Source organism: Urtica dioica, chromosome 6 (genome assembly GCF_054948205.1).
Source record: "Urtica dioica subsp. dioica isolate 48M chromosome 6, U.dioica_male_clone48M_v1_H2, whole genome shotgun sequence".
Classification (NCBI taxonomy): Eukaryota; Viridiplantae; Streptophyta; class Magnoliopsida; order Rosales; family Urticaceae; genus Urtica; species Urtica dioica.
In genome coordinates, this window is record NC_142761.1 from 41,820,465 (window position 1) to 41,842,667 (window position 22,203).

A 22,203-nucleotide genomic window follows, 5' to 3' on the forward strand; every position below is an offset into this window, starting at 1 on the left:
TATATATATATATATATATATATATAGAGAGAGAGAGAGAGAGAGAGAGAAAGAGTAATTTTAATTATATTTTATAGGATTTTTATTAACATATCATCGATAGTGGGTATTGAAATTATTATAGGATACTCATCAATATATATGTCGATAGTTAATATATTTGTAAAATCAAAATCTCGATACGACAATATCGGTTGATAATTAAGTTATCTCGGTACGACGATATCGACTGGTATAGTTTAATTATCTAGCTTGCGGTTGTTTCCTTTATGAACAATGTGATTTTTTTTAATTTAGATATAATTACTTGATTTTAATGTCTTTTAGGTAGAAATGGGTATTAGTAGGTATTGGCCATTATTATTATTATATTTGTTTAAGATTATTTTCCTTTTTCTTTATTTCCTTATTTTGTTGTATTAGAGTTATATATACTCAAACTATTGTATTTCTTTTCAATACATTATCATTCAGACTATCTCTTTTATTTTCGCAATCTCTAAATCTTCATGGTATTAGAGCCCTAAAATCGATTTTTCACATTCGTTCACCGTTAGATTGTCACGAAATTTTCACAAAATGTTCGTGACACATATTTGCTCATTCTGAACGGTTGGATTACTGTTTTGAGTATTTTAAGTTTGTTTGTCGAGTGAAGAGATGAAATACTCTCACTCATTAGTTTTAGGGAAATGGCCGGTTCTAGTAGTCATTTCAATAATTTGGACCAAAATATAGAGTTTCTTGTTTTGGACACTTTTAGTAGTTGCTTAAGTGAGCAAGTAGTACATATTTGCCCTTGACTTTATTTTTTGTTTTAAAAATACCTCATTAAACAATAGCGTCAATTAATATTTCAAAACTCAAATGAAACCCATTTTCATTTTCTTGGTTCACGCTCTCTCATCTCTCCTCCGACTCTTTCTCTCTCTAAAACCCTCACCCACTTCGCCGAAATCGCGAAAATCCTCATCCACGTCGTCGAAATCTCCGGGTTCGTTGCTAATCTCTCCTAAATATCTCAGGTTCGTTGCTAATCTTCATTATTCTTTCAAATCTCTACGAATCACCTTTTTTCAAACGCTAAATTGCAGAAAATGACGGCCAAAAAATGCGCGCCGGTTCGGAAGAATTCGAGGACGACGAAGAAAGGTCCGACGCCGCTGAAGAAAAGTCTCTCCAGCGAAAAAGTCTCCCGCCAAGAAGCCAACAACGTCTCGTCGAGTGAAGAAACCAAAACTAGTCACTGAATTGTCGGCGTCAAATTAAGATGAGACATCGCCATTTGAGCTCCGAAAACGAAAAGCAACTGTAAATGAGGTACATTTCTTCACTTTGAGCATTTTGGGTAACTTTTTTATGGCATGCAAAGCTGAATTTGGGTTATTATTTATGTGATTGTAGAATTCTTTGATTTGCATTTTCTGTGTGTTGAAGATTTCATAGGTTATAATTTATGTAATTGTAGACATTTATAGCTATAGTCACTAGAATTGTAGATGTTTATGTCTAGTGACTATAGCTATAAATGTCTACAATTACATGTTTGTGTAGATATAGTTCTGATGATATGAGGACTGTTTGTGTAGAGTTTCATGTTTTTTTCTTGACATATGCAGGTATTTGTAAGATTTGTCCCCGAAGAAGAGATTGTGGACCACAACTTCATCTTCTTCGGCGCATTGGACAAGTTTGAGGAGACCATGTGGCGGTGAAACTTGCGACCGGCTACGAATCTGACGACGAGTTTCCGACATCTTTGGGCTGGGATTTTTATGTTTACATGAACTCAAATCTCAAACTATGAAGTTACTTTTAAAACTATGTTTTATATTTTTGTATGGTTTTGTATGACAATTTGAAGTTTGAATGCCTAAACATTGCTATATATTTTCGTATGCTTTTGTTTTGTTTTATTATGACTGTATGGCTTCGGTATGCTTTTGTTTTGTTATGGCTGTGTCTACAGATGTGTACAGTGATGTCTACAATTGTGATGATTGTAGACATATATATCTACAATTTGAACTGATTGTAGACATTAAATGCCTACAATCAGTTTAATTGTAGACAATGATGTCTACAATTTGAACAACTTCTATCATGTAATGCATTCAAGACGTAAAAAAGACATACAACTATAATAATTCAATTATATCATTAACCCTGTCTCACTGAAATATAACATTGTAAATTCATCACCACCATAACACTGCAAAAGTATCAGTTCAAACCAAAAATTGTCATTGCATTGCATTGAAATCATCTTCATTACATCATTACAAAACCCTTAAAACAGATACCTTAAAATCTGATTCGAGCAGCTATTATCTGACTAACCAAACATATTCAGAGCATGTAAAAAACTACAACAACGACAATGACAACGAACAGAGCCATCTTCAGCTTGAAAATTTGACTTCGAAGTCCCGCATTCTCGGATTCTAACATGTTTTTCCTCCTCAACAAACCGGGAATGATTTGCTTCGATCTATAGCACATTTCTGGGTCTATCCATTTGAAATACCCGCACCCACCATCTTCCTGAGAAAACAAACACGAAGAGGTGACTTTTCGGCGAAAACAAAGACGCGATTCACAATCGTGATTCGAGAGCTTACCTTTTTTGTGATGCAACTGTGGAACCTCCTTCCAGGATTCAAAATTGTCCACGAAGCGCACTCGCGAACAGGAATGCCACAGCAGCAAAGCTCTCCCATGACTGCAAGATCGCGACTTGAAGTTAAGCAGACGAAAGAAATAAGAAGCAATTTGGGGTCCTTTTCTTATTTAGAGATTTCAAATTGTTTTTCTCATTGAGTCAAGAGAAAGAGTTTGATGATTTATGCCGCCAATTCCCCTTGATATGTATAATTGTAATAAAAACTGTGATAAACGGTAGACTTATATAAGTCTACAGTTAACAACAATTGTAGATATCGACGTCTACAGTTGTAGTAAGTGTAGACCTATAATATCTACAATTGTTACAACTGACATTCCTGCATAGCAAAAACGCATATCTGATTGTTATTATCGTGTATGAAAAAAATTAAATGTCTACAATGAGACTATTTGTATACATGTATATCTACAATTACACCAATTGTAGATATACATGTCTACAATTCTTGTAATTGTAGACATATAGGTCTACAACTTCAGTTGTAATAGACGTATTAGTCTACAACAGCTGAAGGTGTACACCGATATGTCCACATTTACAAGAATTGTAGACATGTATATCTACAATTACAATAACGTTGTATAACGGGGACAGTCTACAATTTCAGAGACTGTAGACATGTATGTCTACAATTCAAGAACGCGAAAAAAAACTCAAACGTCCAAAAACACGAAGAACAACACACAAACAAACCCAGAAACAAACAACACAGAGACGGCGGGTAATGCACCAACAAACCCAGAACGACAAAGACCTAAAACCCAGACAACAAGCACACGAAAACAAAGATGACCGACGAAAAAAAAGCTTTCTTTTAAGATGCACGAGGATGACGTTGAACAAACATGTTCTCCGAAACCCAGAAACTCATAAACCCGACGAGGATGAACGAAAACCCAGAAACAAAAAGAGAGGAGAGAAGACGACGACGGCGTGAACGAAAGAAGCTTACTTTTAGACGATGACGAGGTGGCCGAGAGCTGAGCTTCACTTCAAAGACACACACAGCTCATGGAGGAAGTTCAAACGTCCTTCACACGCAGAGAAAAAAGAGATGAGAGAGAGAGAGCTGTGATGACACAATAAACAAGACGTACTTGAATTCTTATTGAGCAAGTTTTGGTTTAGGGCTTGAATGAACAAAATTAAATTTTAAAGGGCAAACCGGGTATCAAATTATTATCTCTCCTCAAAACACTACTAAAAATGTCCAAAATTAGGCTACTCTATATTTTGGTCCAAACTACTGAAATGAGTAGTAGAATCGGCCATTTCCCTTAGTTTTATAAGTTTATTAGGCCCAAAAATTCAAATAATACCAATAGTTCAATTTTATTGAGATATCGATTACTGAGAGATATATCGACGGAGATGTTATAGTTATTTGAAATACCGCTACAGACTAACCGAGAACAAATTTATCGAGATACTGAATACCGACAAAAATATCGACGGATATTTTATAAAATATAATATATATATCAAAATAATTATATATATTGTATATTGTCGAAAATCATAGCTCCCTCGTAACTTGATACCAGTTTATTCTTGATAGAGTAAAAATATTGAGTCTTTAAATAATAGTGGCTCACTCTTTAAGTGTACAACGTGAAATTTCTCTTTTTAAAAAAAATCTAATATTCACCAATAACTTGCTATCATAAATGAATTTTTGGCGTGTCTACAGGGACTGCCACGTGGCAAGCAAGGTGATCTCGGCGGCGTATGGCCATGAAATCAACATCCGCGATCGAAACCGTTTTCATCACTTCAAAATGGGAGTGTTCTTGTAAAGATTACGGATGAAAATACACGATTTTTGTCTATGTACTATAATTGTATAAAACGTGGACATTACTCGAAAGTTCAGTGTCAAGTTAAACCATTTGGCAATAAATGAGCCACTACTCGAAAATAACTTACATTAAAAATGAGCCATTACTGAAGCTTGTTTGGCAATAAACCAATTGAAGCCTTTTTTTTTTAAATAATTCTAGATAGTCAGCTACTTCAAAGTTCAAACATAAGAGAACCTGCTGGCTCAAGATCTAGAGAACATAAAATAAAATTGCATATACAATAAATAACCAGAAACACCACCAAATAAGATAATTCACAGACCATGAAAATTTAACATCATATCTTTATGTACCCCTGAACTAAAAAAAAAAAAAAAAAAACCAGAAAACTGAATCCTCTAAAACGACGACAACTCCTAGATTCTAATGCAGCACATAAACGGATTTGACTTCCTCTTCTCCCTCTTGATCTCGGTCTCCTTGTGGGCGAGGATCGAGTTGACCGTGGTTGACTTTGGCGGCGAGTTCTTGTTGATGGGCTGAGAGGGCTCGCCGAGGAGGCTCTTGAGCGGGGTGCGTTGTTGCTGGTTATGGTGGTCTCCCCAATTGGTGACCTTTGCGATGATCTCCTCGTTCTTCTTCCTTCCTTGGGACTCGTTCGGCCCGTGGGCCTTCGAAGGAAACCACCCAGCTTGCTCCGTCGTGCTTTGCCCGTTTGTCGGCTCGACCAGAGTCATGAAAGACGGAGCCTCGATCTCTTCAGGTTTCTCTGAGCTGCTCTGCGGCGGCTCGCTCGCCGGTCTCGACTGTGCCGAAACAGCTGCGCATTCAATAGCCATAGTTTGTCTAAAATTAGTAAAATAATAAAATATACAGAAAATTAGGAAAATAGCCAACTTATACGTTTGACATTGCTAAATAGCCAACGTTTGTTAAATCTTAGGTAAATAGTTGTAAATAATGACGTGGCCTAATATATGAAGGTGGCTATTTAACTAAGATTTACGTCTGTAAATACATGAAAATGGTTATTTACCTAATATTTACCAAACGTTGGCTATTTAGTAATATCAAACGTGTACGTTGACGATTTTCCTAATGGACCCTAAAATATGTGTGCAAGTTTCGAGTTTCTGAGTTTCAGTAATTTTTTTGCCTCGAAAGTAAATATTAAGGTTTGTCTAAAATTAGTGAAATTGCCAAGGTTTTGTTTGGATTTAAAATAATAATAATAATAATAATAATGGAAAAATTACCTGATACGGATCCCCAGTTGTTTTCCAGGCTGTCGGCGGGGCTGCCAGAATCGGCGGAGATATCGACTACAGAGCCGCCGGTTTGTTGTCGGTCGCTTTTCCCGGGGAAAGATCCAGAACCGATCACAGACGCCACGTTCGTCGATTCTCTTGCAGGGCTATTCTTCTCCTCCGTTGTTGCAGTGGGACTTTGGACGGGTTTGTTCTCCAAAGCTCCTTCTTTTGCGTCCGAAACCATTCCAACGGAGCCAGGCAAAACATCTTCTGCAACATTACGGGATTCCTGAATAAGATGATTAGCAGATTCGGAGGTCATAATTTGCTCTAACGGCAGGTCTTTCTGAGTTTCGGTTGCATGGTCTACGCCGGGCTCTGAAACCTCGTTAGCCGACTCGGAGAGACCTTCCTTTGAGGAGCTCTGGAACTCGGACCCGACTCTGATTTCGTCTTTCACATCCTCAGTTACGCCGTGCTTTTCAACCTCAACCTTCTCATAGTCCAATGGTAGATCTTTCGGGGTCTCGGTTGCATGGTCTACGCTGGGTTCTGAAACCTCGTGAGCAGACTCGGAGAGACCTTCGTTTGTGGAGCTCTCAATCTCGGGCTCAACTCTAGCTTCGTCTTTCGCATCTCCAGTTGTGTCAATTACGCCGTGCTTTACAATCACAACCTTCTCATAGTTTGATGGTAGGTCTTTCGGGATCTCGTGAGCAGGCTCGGAGAGACCTTCCTTCGCGGAGCTCTTAATCTCGGACTCGACTCTAGTTTCGTCTTTCACATAGTCCAACACGACCTCTTTATCACCCGACCCGAGAGAAGAGTTCTCAGGGAAACTTTCCACTGCATGACCAATCTTCATACACTCTGAAACGTCATCACAAGCGTCTCTGATCACGTTGGCCTTCTCAGAGGCTGTCACGGGAAGCTCTATGTTGTGATCGCCTTCTATCGCTCCTATTCCTTTGCGAGACTCGATATCCGAAGCACTTGCTGTATCGGCATCAGATGCCACATTTTCAGGCATCGTGAGATCGTCGGATCTTTTCAGGGCTTCGATCTCAGACAAAACACGAGAACCTGAACCGAGGATTCCAACGGCGACTTCATCAGAGGTGACCGATTGATTCAAATGAGCTCTATGGTCTTTGAAATCCTCGAGCATGTCTTCAGCGTCGTTGTTTCCTAGTAAATCGTCCGCGACAGAGACCACGAGTACATTCTTCTCAGCCGATTTATCCGAATTAACTATTCCATCATCAGCGTCCAGTGATTCACCAGCGGCTTTAGTATCATCTACGGCCAATTTCGAAGAGCCGTCGAAATCACCATTAATGACAAGTGGCTTGTCTTTCTGCGTTTCAGATTTCGTGGGTTCGCCGTTAAGCAGAAAAGCTGACTCTTCGCTCTGAAAATACTCTGACTTGCACGTACTCAATGACTTTATTGTACTTCCCTGGGGTTCAATACCTTCAACGTGTACAAGACAAACCAACGAAAAAGTTAACCAGATGCGAGAAGAAGAGGAATAGAAAACTACATTCAAACAAGAATTCGACACACGAACCAAAACAATATCGAGAAATAAATAATTTTCCTTATCGCCTTACTCATGAAAACCGCCACGTTTTTTTTCCTTATCATAAATGGCAATAGTGTCTTAAAACGATATTTATAAAATACAACTAAACTATGAAAATAAGTACTCTGCAGTTTATGGTAAAAAAAAGTGTCACAAAAAGATCGAGGTATCAAGACACACCCATTACAATCTCATGTTGTGCTGTGAGGATAATAAAAAAAAAAAGAATAAAAAAACATTGTGATTGTTTTGTTACTTCGATAGACCAACAATAATCTTGACTGGATTTTTTTCTTTCTTTTTTCATTCTAAAGGAAACATGTTTAAGTGTGTCTCTTGAATCACGAACACCAGGTTCGACTCCGGTTCGCTCTCTAAATTTCAAACAGTTTATTCAACACAAAAACTCTTCTTACATGTAGTATTCTTTCCCTAATTTAGGATTGACTCAAACGCATCGAGATTAAATGCCTACAAACGCTCATCTTACCAAATTCTGAACTAACAAAGCCCAATTAATAACATTAAATGGAAACCAAAGACGAACTGAACAATCAATTGGATGGGAAAAACATCGTAATAGTTACTTCGATGGACGAACATGATAAACTATTCACTTGACAGTTCGGGACACATTACTACTATGGTAGTAGCTATTTACTCTTTAAGAAAAAAATCTCTTTTTTTCCATTCTAAAGGAAACATGTTCAAGTGTGTCTCTTGAATCACGAACACGTGGCTCGACTCTCTAAATTCAAACATTTAATTCGACACAACAAATTCTTCTTACACATAGAAAATTTCCTAATTTAAGATTGACTTGAACGCGTCGAGATTCAATGCCTACAAATCCTCATCACACCATATTTATTAACTAACAAAACCCAATCAATGACACATTATATGGTGTACACAAACAAGGAAACCAAAAGGCAAACTGAACGATCGATCGGATCGGGAGAGAAAAACCTACCAGCTTCCGGTTCCTTTCTCGAATCATTTTCCTCATTAATTACGCCTCCTTTTGCCACGGCAGCGACTCCGGCCACGGAAAATTCCGTGGCAGCGTCGGAGTACAAGTCATCCTCCGATCTCTTACGGGATTCCGTGGTTCCCTTCTCGGTACCAGTAACATCCGAGAATTCGGAACCTAAATCGGACAAAACAAAAAAAAAATTAAAATCGGTTAGTATAATAAACAGCCATGAAAACTAATTCATCAAGAAATACCTATAACAAAAGGGTTTCAAGTTCCAACAGAAATAAAATAAAAAAAATGTTAGACATGAGAATGAAAAGGAAAATAGAAGACACTGACTTGGGTTCTTGCAATCTTTGTCATCAGAGAGACGACGCTCACGCTCATCGCCGGAGACATTGGAGTGAGAGCTTCCATCCAAGTCAACGACGGCGAGCTTGTTGTGACCGTCGATGGTCCCACAGACCTTCTTGTGAGATCGTCTCTGCTTCGCGCTCGGATGTGAGTTCGGAAATGTCCATCCACATGTGTGACAGACGGGAAGTACATGACCTGAAAAAAAAAAACCAAGGTCACAACAAAGATTTAAAAAAAACGAAAACCCAGTACAACCCGGATATGATTTTTACCAAATCTCGAGGGGGGTTTTCTTTTCTTTTGTTTCGAAAACGAAATGATGGTTCATGGTAAACCCGGAAATCAAGAAATCGGTCAAATCCGTAAGCCATTTTTCCTCGGAAATCGAAAACCAAAAGAACCCACGAAAAAATAAATAAATAAATCACGAGATCGGAGCGTAAATAAATAAACCTGAGGCTGAGTGAGCGAGTCTTGGTGGAGTTTGGCCATCCATTGTTTCGTTACAAAGAGAAATGAGATGAGAGAAAGAAGAAAGAAGAAGAAAAAAAAAGTCTGAGCTTCACACTAGTCCTTCTTCTGTGTCTGATGACTGATGAGAAAAAAAAGATAATGACTTTGCAAAAGAAACGGAAAAGAAAATCAGCGTAGGTGTGTACGGACGGACCAGTGTGAAATAAAAACACGGCACTGTGTGTATATATATGTGTCGTATCGTACGCTTGTTGTTAAGTGTCCGCACACGCCTATTATTTAGGGTTTTCACTCCTGTGCGCGAAGGTGCATTGATTCGTGCCTAACAACCCCTTTATTATTGGTTATGAATATTAATATAGTTACGAGCGATTCATTAATTAAAGAAGAAGAAGAAAAAAAAAAGGCAAAAAATCAGTTAGGCAAAAGTCCATCTACACCTTAGGAGGGTTTTCTTCTTCTCTCCCGTAGAGCATCTCTACGTAGTATTTTTCTAGACATTATTTGAATACCATACACATACTAATGCATGAATCTAATAAAACTATTGGATTCTACTTTCCTAAATGATTGATTGGTGGAAAATATTTTAACAAATTGTTTCATAAATTCTACGAAACAATGTGTACTTATTTGAGATTAATAAGACTTTGTCGTTACGCACATTTTGTAGTGGTGTATCTATGTGAAAGTCTCTTGTTTGGTGTTGTCTGTTAGGAATCCCACATCGAAAGTAAATGGGAACTAACAAGAGCTTATAAAGGTCATGGATTACTCCTCTCATTACCAATTGGTTTTGAGATGAAAACCCAATAATACTTTCACATGGTATCAGAGCTCATTAAGCCCAAACGGGTATCCGATCCAATCATTGGGATTCGGCCCAAGATGAGCGAACGCAAAGAGCCGCCATCTTGAGGGGGCGTGTTAGGAATCCCACATCGAAAGTAAATGGGAACTAACAAGAGCTTATAAAGGTCATGGGTTACTCCTCTCATTACCAATTGGTTTTGAGATGGAACCCCATGATACTTTCACATTGTCCGCTTTGATGATCTTGCTATACTTGTTATATTGATTGGCTCAGTTCTCCATTTTTTTTCGATTGTCATAATATATTCACATTTCGGATCGGGCTTCGCCTGTTCTTCTTGGGTCTTAATTGTTGGGGAATTGAAACCTCATTGGAGGGTTGTGGGTCATGTGGTGAAGGAGATGGATCGTGTGGTGGAGGTGGTGGCTTTTGTTATGAAGGTGGTGCCTAACCATTGATAAAAAAATTAAATCACTTCAACAAAAAGTATACGGTTAAAGAGGCAGAAGTCAATCTACACCCTATACCTTAGGAGGGTGTTTTTTTTCTCCTCTCCCTTAGAGGTAGTTGAATAGTTCGGTTCCTAAGGGTGAGCAACAACATGTGTGCTCTTTCGAATGACTAGTGGGAATGGACGGTCTTCCGAGCATGCTAGTTCTCCCCATGTGCTCTAGTGGCTGTATTTGGCAAGGCAAAAGCAACAAGTGAAAAGTCATCGGTAGGCGGCAGCGTGCTACCATAAGAGGGGGGCATGGATGCTTTTGACGGTGCTTGTTGTTTCAAAATTAGAGTCTGGTGGCTCTATATGATGGTGTCGATGGCATTTATATGTCACGTATCGGAGCGCGGTGATTCATGTTTGTCATATAATTATTTTGATCTTTGGTGATCTTGACGTTACCTTTCTCAACTATATGGTGGTTCTTTTTCATGTTGAAATATATATTTTTTCGTTTATTTTGGATGTAATCATGTTTTTTTTTTTTTTTTGTATTTTCTTGTATCATTAATTTGTGTCTAGATGGAATAACTGTCTTGAAAATTCTTTACAGAGTTCCCAAAACTTAGGTTAGTGCAATTTTGAATCCCTATTTTAAAGTCTCTTATCTTAGCTGTTCGAGCTCATCCATCAACGGTAGAAGTTGTTGTCAATGATTCGGCGCGTGTTCGATAAATTAGGTGCATTGTTGTTATTCCACTCAGGCCCAGCTTTATCCTTAGGGTAATAAAGCGACTGTTTTAGGCCCAAAAATTTAAAAGGCTCAATATCTTTCGATTATAAAGGTCAATATTTTTAACGGCTTCCATCTCCTTAAAAAAAAATAATAAATGTTTGACGCGAAACAAATAATGCTTACGTAGCAGCTTTCTTTTTCTTGATGAGATAATTTAGTATACACAGTATATACGACGTGAAAGAAAAATCTCATCATAAAAAGTCCTATTTTCTTTCCAAAAAAAAAACAAAGAAAGGCCTATTTCCAATATTTAGCTAGTTACCCTCACTAAATATTTTCTTTGCATATCGCAGTTATGAATGATCATAAAAAAAAAAAAAAATCAATATACACAAACAATCATCTTCCATTTTTCCACATTAGGTCTAAGTGTTGTTTATAAATAAAAATAAATAAATAAAAAAAAAATCTGCTTGCTTTACTTTGTGAATTTTTTTTTTTCTTTCAAATATTTATATTATTATTTGATAGAATCAATAACGTCTATTTTGAAAATTCGCTTTAGGCCTTGAAATTTGTTAAGTCGGCCCTGATTCCACTATTGGAATCTAACATGCATTTGCGTCGCGTGAACTATATGACATTCAATTTCACGATGAGTTTATTTCTCCTTGAGACCGAATACTGACATTGAGCCTCACAAAGTTTGTATTAGTGGTTGTAATACCTTTTATCTAAGGGATTTCTTTTTCCCTAAATTTGTAACCAATAATAAAGCGGCAGATGACTCGTGAACAATCATTCTTCATTAGATCACAATTGGAGCACTTAAACTAGTTAGTGATTTATCTATATATGATAGTTGGACATTTAAGTGCGTGTTTCTTTGAACTCGTCATTCTTTTACTTGAATATTCACAATATCAGTCATATATTCCTCAAAATATTGAAATATCTAACTTGCTCGCCGATTTATTCGTGCTCTTTGCTCCTTGACTCAATTTGGCTACAAACAATTAAGCTTCTTCGTTCATTTTTCATAAATCTTTGGGAAAACATTCTCAAAACAAGTTAAGAATATGATAAATAGCTGTGACATACTCATCAGACATTTTAGTTATGTATGATGGATAACTAGTTACATCCAAATTTACCCAGAGCTAAAAAACTAGAACCAAAATGAAAAATATTTGCGTTAGAATCAGCTATATACAGTAGCAATTACTCAATTGTCCATTTTTTATACACAATCTGGTTTGTCTTACTTGATTTAGTTAATTTGTCTATGTGTGTTTATATATGTGTATATATATATATATATGCACAATTTTTTTTAATGAATGAAGTTAAAAGCTATTTAGTGATATTAAGATCACTAAAAAACACACTATATTTTGAAAGTCAAACTCATCTAAATATACATAATATATATGCACAATTGTCTTTTTAAAATGAATGTAATTAAAAGCTCCTTAGTGATATTAAGATGGGAAAATAACACATGTATACCCTGTGTTTTAGTGAAATGTCGAGTTTAACCCTCGGTTTTCAAAAATGTCGAGTTCATTCCCTTTGTTTAACTAAAATGACGAAATTATACCCTGAAATAGACAACAGTGTCACAAATATTTTTTTTTATTGATTTTTCATTGACGTTGACTATAATATTTATAATATAAACACCAATTATCTTTATTCATTCGCGCCATATATGTAATTTATTCAAAAACTAAAAGATAAACAACAGTCTCTTAATCGTGAAGAACACAAAAAGAGGCAAGGGGTAAACATCGATAGTTGACAGTCATCAAAATCGCATATTCAAACAGAGAATCCAAGATTTAGAGTTACAATTCGAACACGGAATGAAGTCATTTCTTAGGCGGTATGAGTTTTATTATTTAATTTCAATTTAAGGCTATTTTTATTTCAAAATTGAGAATTTTGAAATTAGGGTACTGATTTAGATTCGATTCGGTTTTTCTTATATAAGAGTTAATATAAATGAAAGAGAGATTTGTGACGCTGTTATTCATTTCAGGGTATAATTTCGTCATTTTAGTTAAACAGATGGTATGAACTCGACATTTTTGAAAACTGAGGGTTAAACTCGACATTTCACTAAAACACAGAGTATAAATGCGTTATTTTCCCTATTAAGATCACTTAAAACTACGCTATTTTTTAAAGTCAAACTCATCTAAAAATACATAAAATCTCTTCTTTTTTTGGAAAAAAAAAAGGTTCTATTTCTTTATCTCTTTCTTTCCAAAAAATTATTACAAATTTAGAAAAAGAAAATTAAAAAAAATACCAAATAAAATTCTATCTTTATCTCTTTCCATCTGAAAAATTATTGAAAAGAGTGAATAAAGAAAATGATTAAAAGTCCGGAATAAAAAAGTTGTCGCTTCATTATTGTGCATCATTTGAAAAAAAAACATTATTTTAGCTTCCACTAAACTAAGATTATTACCTCCGTTAAAAAGTAGTTGTCGCTTCATTATTGTGCATCATTTGAAAAGAAAAAAAAAACATTATTTTAGCTTCCACTAAACTAAGATTATTACCTCCGTTCCCTAATACATATAATTGAAAAGATTGTGTAGATCGTATTTTTTTATTTTTTATTTATTTGCTGAGAATTCATTTAAAATACTTAGTAGTTAGTATTTTTTTTTCGACAGTTAGTAAGTACTTAGTATTCAAGTTAACGAATTTAAGGGCAAAATTGTCTGAACATAACAAAAAAATTAAGGGAACTCAATAAACACCATACACCCAACCTGATCAGATAAAAAAACCAAGACCAGCACGTGCTTCTCTGCCCCCTTTGACCAATGCAATAAGTTTTTCATTCAAATAGAGAATCAGCTCGTTACCCAACCGTGACGGAACGTAAAAAACAGCCAATGGACGGTCGACTTTGAATAAGAAAACAAACAATGACATGAAACTGAAACGCAATCAAACACGTTAGTTGACCTTTAACTTGACCACTGTATCACAAGTGACGTGGTTGTCTTGTGTCCCATATGCGGTAACATTATACTTTTCTTCTACCAATTTTGCGTAAATGTTGTATTGTATTTGTTGGATTATAAAAACAAAGAAATTAAAATTAAAAAATTGTTCAAGTTGGCTTTGTCGTTTTCAAAGGTACCATGAATAGAAAATGGACCTGAGCTAAGTTAGCATTCGTATTAACGTCGATTAACTAGAGAAATCGATGTTTTCTCGATGTAGCTATAATAATTATTATTATTACGTTAAGGTAGATAAAAAAAAAAATTATTTATTAATTCTTGTATTCTCATTATCATGTTAATCCTGAAATTCCTAACTTTTTTTAAAGGTTTTTTTTTTTCGAAAGGCTTTTGAAAGTTTAGATCCATCGTCGAGAGAGATTGAGGCTGGACTCAATCCTAAGACTTGCATTAATCATCACAGAATTGGAAATGATTTTAGAAGTTTATTTTTCGTGGGAGAAAATCGATAAGACCTTATTTTAGATGCATCCTATGAAAGATCCAGAGCATAACAAATGTCGGTTATTTTTTTCCAACAAATTTGTGGGATGATAAGGGATCAGATTTTATTAGTTTGTTTAGAGATTCTCAATAACAAAGAGCTGATATTGAAGAGTATAGTAAAACAATTATTGTGTTTTTTTTTTTTTTTTGCAGTGGGGATTGAACCCACGACCTCCACACAGGAGGTGATGTGGAATTACCGCTAGACTATCTTAGGTACCACAATTATTGTGCTTTATTTGAATTAGAAATTAGAAATGTGACCAAAGTAAATGATTTCTGACCAATGTCTCTTTTGCAACGCCCTTTGCAAAATAGTCTTTGATGCATTGGAAAATTGTCTTACACAATTTCCCAAAGAGTTTATAGACGAAAACCAAAGTGCAATCATTATAGAGAGACAAATATAATGGTTTTTTTTTATACATTTTAAAACATTCATATGTATAAAAGTCAATAAAAATCAAAGTTAGGTTACTATTAATAGAAAATAAGCATACCATTAATCATAAACACAACTTTAAAGAAAGAGAAAATGGCGGCATAAGTTCCCAAAGTTTTCGGGTTTTTACACTTATGTACCCAAACTTTTTTTTTCGCGGCATAAGTATCCAAAGTGGCTTCTCCGTTACGCTATAAGTGTTTTGGACGTTAAATGTAAACGGTGAGTCACGTGTCTTCATCCTACAATGTCTGAGTTTATAAATGAGAGTAAGTGGCGGCACAAGTGCCCAAAGTTATCTTTTTTTTTTTTTGCAAGTCGAGCAGGACGACTCTATCGGAGGCTGTGATTTTATAAATGAGAGTAAACTTTTTATTTATTTATTATTATTTAAAAAAAAATTGTTTGATGGTGGAAGCTCGAGTCGTCCTTGGTGGCTAACGTGGCGAGGAACGAGACGAAGAGGCGGTGGAAGTTCGAGTCGTCCTTGGTGGCGAATCCCGTATTTTTGCTTGATGTCGCTCACGATGTCCTTGGGCTTGTAGTTTGGAGACACTTTGAGCTTCTCTTTGACGATGCTCGCCACCCAGCTCATCGTGGCCTGGTGGTCGTTGGTGGCGGACGAGCCCTCGCAAGTGTGACCCGGGTTCATCTTCTTGATGCAGATTAGCTGAGCCGTCGAGAGCCGCGACGTGTGGATTCTCCACGGGCAACCCTCCGATTTTCACTTGACCGTCATGCGGTGGCTGTCGTTCTTCTTGTACCAGAACGCGAACTGGTGGGCGATCGCGTACTTTCGCAGTGTCTCGCGGAACTCGTGGACCCCGCTGAACCACTGCCCCACGTCCGTTATGGTGTCTCGCCATTGTTGGGCTCCTTTCGCGTCCGCCGCCGATGAGTCCATGAGAGGAGGGAAGAACGACGGGGCTTCGATTTCCATGCCGCCGCCGTCGGACTCGTGGTGGTTCGGGTCTTCCGGAAAGTCGTCCTGCTCGACCTGCAAAAAAAAAAATCCGATAACTTTGGGCACTTGTGCCGCCATTTACTCTCGTTTATAAACTCAGACATTGTAGGATGAAGACACGTGGCTCACCGTTTACATTTAACGTCCAAAACACTTATAGCGTAACGGATAAGCCATTTTGGATACTTATGCCGCGAAAAAAAAAGTTTGGGTACATAAGTGTAAAAACCCGAAAACTTTGGGCACTTATGCCGCCATTTCCTTTTAAAGAAAAATAGCGATAAGTGTAAATCGTAAACATTAAACAAGATATGCGATAAAGTGTAAATCTTTTATAATACTATATTACTAAGACAAATCTAAGAGTTCTTGTTCATTGCAATAAACCTTTGGGCATTTGGAATTGAATGGAGTTTCATTCCAATCAATTAAAATAGAGCTATTATCTTTCTCCCCTTTCCGAAACTAGGGTTTTAGAAACCCTTTCTCTTCTCAGCCGCCGCCCACTCCCCCCAGGCAACGGCCACCGCCCTCGTTTAATGGCGGCAAGGCTAAGTCTTGGGGGGAGGCATGTTTAATCTCTAGCCGATTTGCTACATCTTTTCTTTTCATTTGTTTTTTTTCTGCTTTCCTTCCCCACGCCCCGGTCTGCAAATCCGGCGGGGTCCTTCTCCGGCGGTTTACCTAAACGCCGAGTTGTGCCGTCTCTTCCCTTGGACGTTCAGTTTTTTGCTGTTGGTGTTGGTCTTTTCAGGTGGCGTGGTGGAGCTCGATGTCGCCCCAGACGTGGCTGCTATTCTCCGACGCTCCTCGATGAAGCGCTCCGTCAAAGCCCATCCTCGGTCTTGGCTTCCGTCCTCACAGGGTGATACCTTTTCAGATCGACGCCCCTCGTCGATCCCGGTCTTATCATCTTTATCCGGTGAGGTCGAAGAAAGTCTAGATGAGCGCTAATTTTCTCTCATGTGGCCCGGCCTCACGTCGTCGACACTGTTTTGGTTGGAGAGTGGTAGTTGTGGCTCGTCGACGTTCGCGACGCGGCTGTGCTCGCTGCAGATCTTGGGTGCGGGTGTTCGCCTTTTTTTAGTTTGTTTCAGTTTTAGTTTTTTAGTTTGTTCTTTTGATGTTGGCATGGACCTATCATTTTCTTGCTTTGCTTTGTTTTGTGTTGGACTCGGATTAGCCGTAGTTCCCTCTCCCGTAGTGGATTTCCTGTTAGGTTTTTATCTATGCAGGTTGAAGAGCCACCCTATTCGTGGTTATCGGACCAAGTTTGGTTGGATTTTTCCATCACCATTCTTTGGGTTTTTTAACGAGCCTCTTGTGTGCTCTATTGGTGCTTGTAATTCTTCCCATTGTCGGAAGTTTGCACATATCGTACTTTTACCGGAAGTTGGTGTTAGATCCACCTCGACTTAGGTCTTGGTAATCCATGTACTAAGGTGTTATTCTCCTGTATTGATGGGTTTTTTTACCCGTTTTTAATGGAAAATCCGTACTATTAAAAAAAAATTAAAATAGAGTTCCATTCCAACATTATCATAATCTATCTATTACTTACCCAAAAGAAGGAAAAGCTTAGTCACTCTTTTTGCCTGCCACTTGGCAGATTTATTTTTATTTTATTTTGTAATACCGATGTTTTTGGTATTTTAATTGCATATTTATTATTCACCTTTCTCTTGCGTTGGTTTTGGTGTTGTTTTAACCAAGTTTGTATCAATACCATTATCGTATCGGGACTTCAACTTTGAGATAAACCGCTTATCGGAGGGAAAATCGAAATATGTTCATACAAAAAAATAGGAAATCGGTACCGGTAGGAAACCGTTTGTAACAAACCGAGGGATATTCAGACAAATATTTTGCAAAAATAAACATATTTTTCATAGTTCAAACTTCATAGTTCCGATTACATGATATCAATTCATCATCACAAATCAATATATACATCATCAAATCATCATATTCAACTCAAGAACATCATTAATCATCATTAAACATCATATTCATCTCAAGAACATACACTCAAGAACATCATAATCATCATATTCATCATAAAATCATCATCTACAATATCAAAAAAACTCACTCCAATTTGTACCTGTTTCACATGTTAAAATTAACTTATCTATCTTATTTGAAAAATATTTTTTGATATAATACCTTCATTTCAGTTTTGACACCGTCATTGCCTTCAATTGTGTGGTTTGGCGGCTCCCAAGTTTGCCGATTTTGATTGCCCCTCAGAAGTAGAGCCCACGATCTACGATAGTTATTTGGTTTATATGTCGACCTCGTCGATCCCGAATTGACTTCTTGTTTTAATTTAATTTTTTTTTTAGTTGTGATTATATATTATTTTGATACATTGAAGATGTTCCTCAAAAGTATTTTCTTTATGTATGAAAATATTATAAATAATTATATAAAATATTAATAAGGTCACCTCACCAAAATATGGTTAGATTTTTAAAATATAAAATATGGTTAGATTAATATTATATGCATATAGATTAATCATACTACCTAATTCTTTAAAAAAAAAAAAAAAACTTTCCAATTATTAAATTTGTCATAAGATCTTGAATTAACCAATGTTTTATAAAATAGTCAACACTCTTATTTGAAACCATGAACTCAATGCCCAAAATAAAAAGCGTCGTATCGAGTTCTTTCTCATTTCCTTAAACCCCAAAAAAACCCTTACTCATTTCATCCACTCTCCAGAATGAATTTCTTCAACCGACCAAGAAGCGACGCGCCTCCGGAACGACACCGTTTCGACCTCCAGAAAACCCTCGCCGACTTCCAACACAACCTCTCGTCTCTCTTCGCCCACGGCACTTCTTCCCTCGCGACCCACCTCCAATCGGCGCTCTCTCCGCCGTCGCCGCCGTGGGCCCGGATCGCCGCCAGGGGCCCAGCCGGAAACCGGTTCTCCGGCCCAGCGCCGCCGCGTACGGAGGCGCGTGGGCTGGCCCTGTCGGAGGAGGCGATCGAGGAGAGGCTGGCGGGCGTGCCGGTGTACGCGCTCAGCAACGGAAACGAGGAGTTCGTGCTCGTCTCCGGCGTCTCAACAAACAAGTCGCTCGGACTGTTCTGCTTCAATAAAGACGACGCCGAAGCTATTCTCGACCAGATTTCGGCTCTCGATCCTTCCGTGCAGTCCGGCTCCAAGGTCGTCGCCGTTGCTCTCAATAAGGTTGGTTGATTTTCTTTTTTAATTTTGAAAGTGTGTAAAGATGAAGATTTTGATGATGGAATTTGGAATTAATGGTACTATTGTATGAGTAGTTCTTTCTAATTGGTTTTTTTTTTTTTTTTTTTTTGGGATAGGTTTTTCAGCTGAGGCTTAATGGAGTAGCGTTTAGGTTCATTCCTGATATCTCTGAGGTGAAGAATGCTATTCAGGTGAGAATATTTTTTTTCATTTTTATTTTTTATTATTATTTTTTTGGGGTTGATGTATGATTTTGTGCTTTAGTATTGTTAGTGGAAGTATTGTTGAGCCGATTTCTTCGAATTTAAAAGGTTTCAGGAGACTTGAGGAACTATAAGAGTGTAAAAGAATTGAGTTATTTAGTTGGAGTGTGTTCGTTCTTCTTGCAGTGTTGAGTTGTTCGTTAACATGTTCGTGTTGCATTACTGTTAAGACCATTCAATACGTCGATTGTTCTTATGGTATACTGGGGTTTTTTTATATATATATATTACTAAGAAAAAATGATTTAGATAGGTTACAATAATCAAAGTGCTATAATTCTTTCTTGGTTAGGTTGTCATTGATTTCAAAGACAGATGATAAAATTTAGTAGTCATGCTCTACTGTTAGAAGTCTGAAAATTTGATGAAGTTTGAATTAAATGCCTTTATATTTGTATATATTAGCCTTCTCGTTGTGTGAGAATGATGACCTTCCTTGCTTTGAAGCATTCGACGTCATGTTCTACACTTCTATAATAGACATAGAAGCCGAGTAATTTTCTGTAACCTAGATTTAGTGGTTGATAAAACCTAGTCCTTGAATGCATCTCTAATTGCTTGGATTTGTCAATTCGAATCCGACGTTTATTTTCCCAAAGAGGCTTAGGTTAAGTGGTTAGGTCCATGGTTTGGTTCTATCAAGTAATATACTCAAGTTTCCTCTTCCCAAAGATTGCAGGATTCTGTGGGTAGATATATTTAAAAAAAAAAAAAAAAAAGGTAAAAAAAGGCCTTTATTAGAACCTAGAATGTAATATTTATTTGTGATTTGACCCTTATGATTATTAGTATGCATATTCTGTAACCATTTTCTTAAACATTTATTTTTACTGTTAGGTTTTGAACTTGTGAACTTTGCTTATGTCAGCCGCCAGGATTTCTCTTTTTACAACTTAAACAATTCTGTGAGCAGAAAATTGTCAAAGTTAGAAAAGAAAAAGAAGCAATTATTGAAAGGAAGGGATTTAGGTGAAGTCTTTTTATTGACAGAGTTTCTCTTCTTCTCGTGTAGCTAATGTGTGGCGTGATATTTTCATACCATGTCTTATTGCGGAATTATGACTTGTATTGCTATCGGAAATTAGTCGACTGATTTTTATTGTTTTTTTATTTTCTATGCATCGTCGTCTTTTTTATTCATAGAAGATTCATATACCGTATTCCAGCATAATATATGGCTCTGGCAATTATGTGATTTGGTTCTTTGATTTATTTATTTATTTTTTTTTACCCCAGATTCATCCTTTACGACTCCACCGTTTCTCTTTGTTATGTTTTTCTACAATCACCATGAAGCATTTGAGTACCATTTTCAGTCGTGTTTGACTAATCAAAAGCGGCTTAGCTAATCCATAAGTAATCTGTTGGGAAGATTATCAAATAACTAATATCTTATTCTCCTATTTTGCAGGAGAGAGAAAATGCCGGTTTACCAAATGAAGGCTTCTGGGGGGTTCCTATTTTCCAGGTTCTTGTCTCCCATCCGATCTCGCATAGTTACGCCTGATGTGAAATTACTTCCATATGATTTTCCAACATTTATAGATTTGATATATGGATAAAATTCCAACATCTTACGTAGTCAATTCAGAGCACATAAATCTGCAGTGAAATTGCTAATATGATTTGACTGAAAATACCGAATTCAAATATAATCCCGATGATGGCAGTTTTGGATTGTTCGTGCTTTGACATGAATAAAACTATCAAATTTAGATGTATTTAATAATCCCACATGATTTCAGTGGTGGCCGATAAAAAAAAGATTGATGTACAAGAAAACCTCCACCAATAATTTGTTATTTCATTTTCACGCTGTTGAACATTTATGCAGGCGAAGAGCTTGATCTTGAGGAGCGAAAACAAAACTTACCGTCCGGCTTTTTTCAGGAAGGTAGAAAGAAGCTTGATACTACATTAATTTATTTATTTTATTATTTTACATCGAATAATGCTCGCAATCTTTTTTTCGTGTTGGCAGGAAGATTTGGAAAAATCGTTGCTAAGTGCTTCTCGTGATCAGGCTCGACTTAATCCCGGGTTTCGAAAAGGAGAAATTCAGGTACAGGTTTTAGTGGGCTTCTCGCTCGCAGTCGTATTATAGGATGTTCTCTTACACCCACCTCGTCGTTTGGTATTTCCATTTCAGGTTTCTGTACTCGAGGATGTGATAAAGGGGATGAAGGTGATCAATTTTGTTTTTATTTTTATATATATATATATATATATATTTTTTTTTTTATATTTTATATAAACTCATCTCTGGGTCCTTTCTTGTTTTTTGACAATTATTTAAATATATATATATATATATATATGTATATATATACATATACTTTTTTGTTGCAGGAGAGTTCGTCGAAATGGAACGATGTAGTTTTCATTCCTCCTGGACTTGACATTTCGACTAATACTTCCGATCCTTCCGGTGCAAATGACAAGTGAGTTCGCTCGCCTATATTATTTGTACAAAGGCGCTCTCTCTCTTTCATATTTTAGATCCTTGTAGCTATTTAGCAAAGTGGAATGGACTTACAATTCTTTGAGCATTATGACTTTTTTTTTTTGTTCCTCTTTTTCTCAATTTAAATATTCTTGTGCTATGTGGTTTTGTTTCCGAGGATGGTGTAGTGTAAGTTTAAGTTGAAGAGGT

The 22,203-nt window shown here is 36.8% G+C and overlaps 2 protein-coding genes across 2 annotated transcripts; one reads left to right on the plus strand and one right to left on the minus strand.

The window, feature by feature from the left end:
• Nucleotides 1–4,627: 4,627 nt before the first annotated feature.
• Nucleotides 4,628–9,332, minus strand: LOC149394265 (Pentatricopeptide repeat (PPR) superfamily protein). Its single transcript, XM_089617373.1, has 5 exons — nucleotides 9,113–9,332; nucleotides 8,642–8,854; nucleotides 8,297–8,473; nucleotides 5,745–7,211; nucleotides 4,628–5,308 (listed from the first exon to the last, which is right to left on the minus strand). Exons 1-5 carry the CDS (start codon nucleotides 9,153–9,155, stop codon nucleotides 4,905–4,907), a joined length of 2,304 nt encoding a protein of 767 aa, XP_089473499.1. The 5' UTR covers nucleotides 9,156–9,332; the 3' UTR covers nucleotides 4,628–4,904.
• A 9,349-nt stretch (nucleotides 9,333–18,681) lies between these two features.
• On the plus strand, nucleotides 18,682–22,153 carry TIC22-III (Tic22-like family protein). The gene is made up of 7 exons (XM_089616347.1): nucleotides 18,682–19,269; nucleotides 19,404–19,478; nucleotides 20,962–21,018; nucleotides 21,385–21,444; nucleotides 21,532–21,612; nucleotides 21,700–21,735; nucleotides 21,900–22,153. The coding sequence occupies exons 1-7, from the start codon at nucleotides 18,796–18,798 to the stop codon at nucleotides 21,993–21,995; spliced, it is 879 nt and encodes a 292-aa protein (XP_089472473.1). The 5' UTR covers nucleotides 18,682–18,795; the 3' UTR covers nucleotides 21,996–22,153.
• Nucleotides 22,154–22,203: the final 50 nt, after the last annotated feature.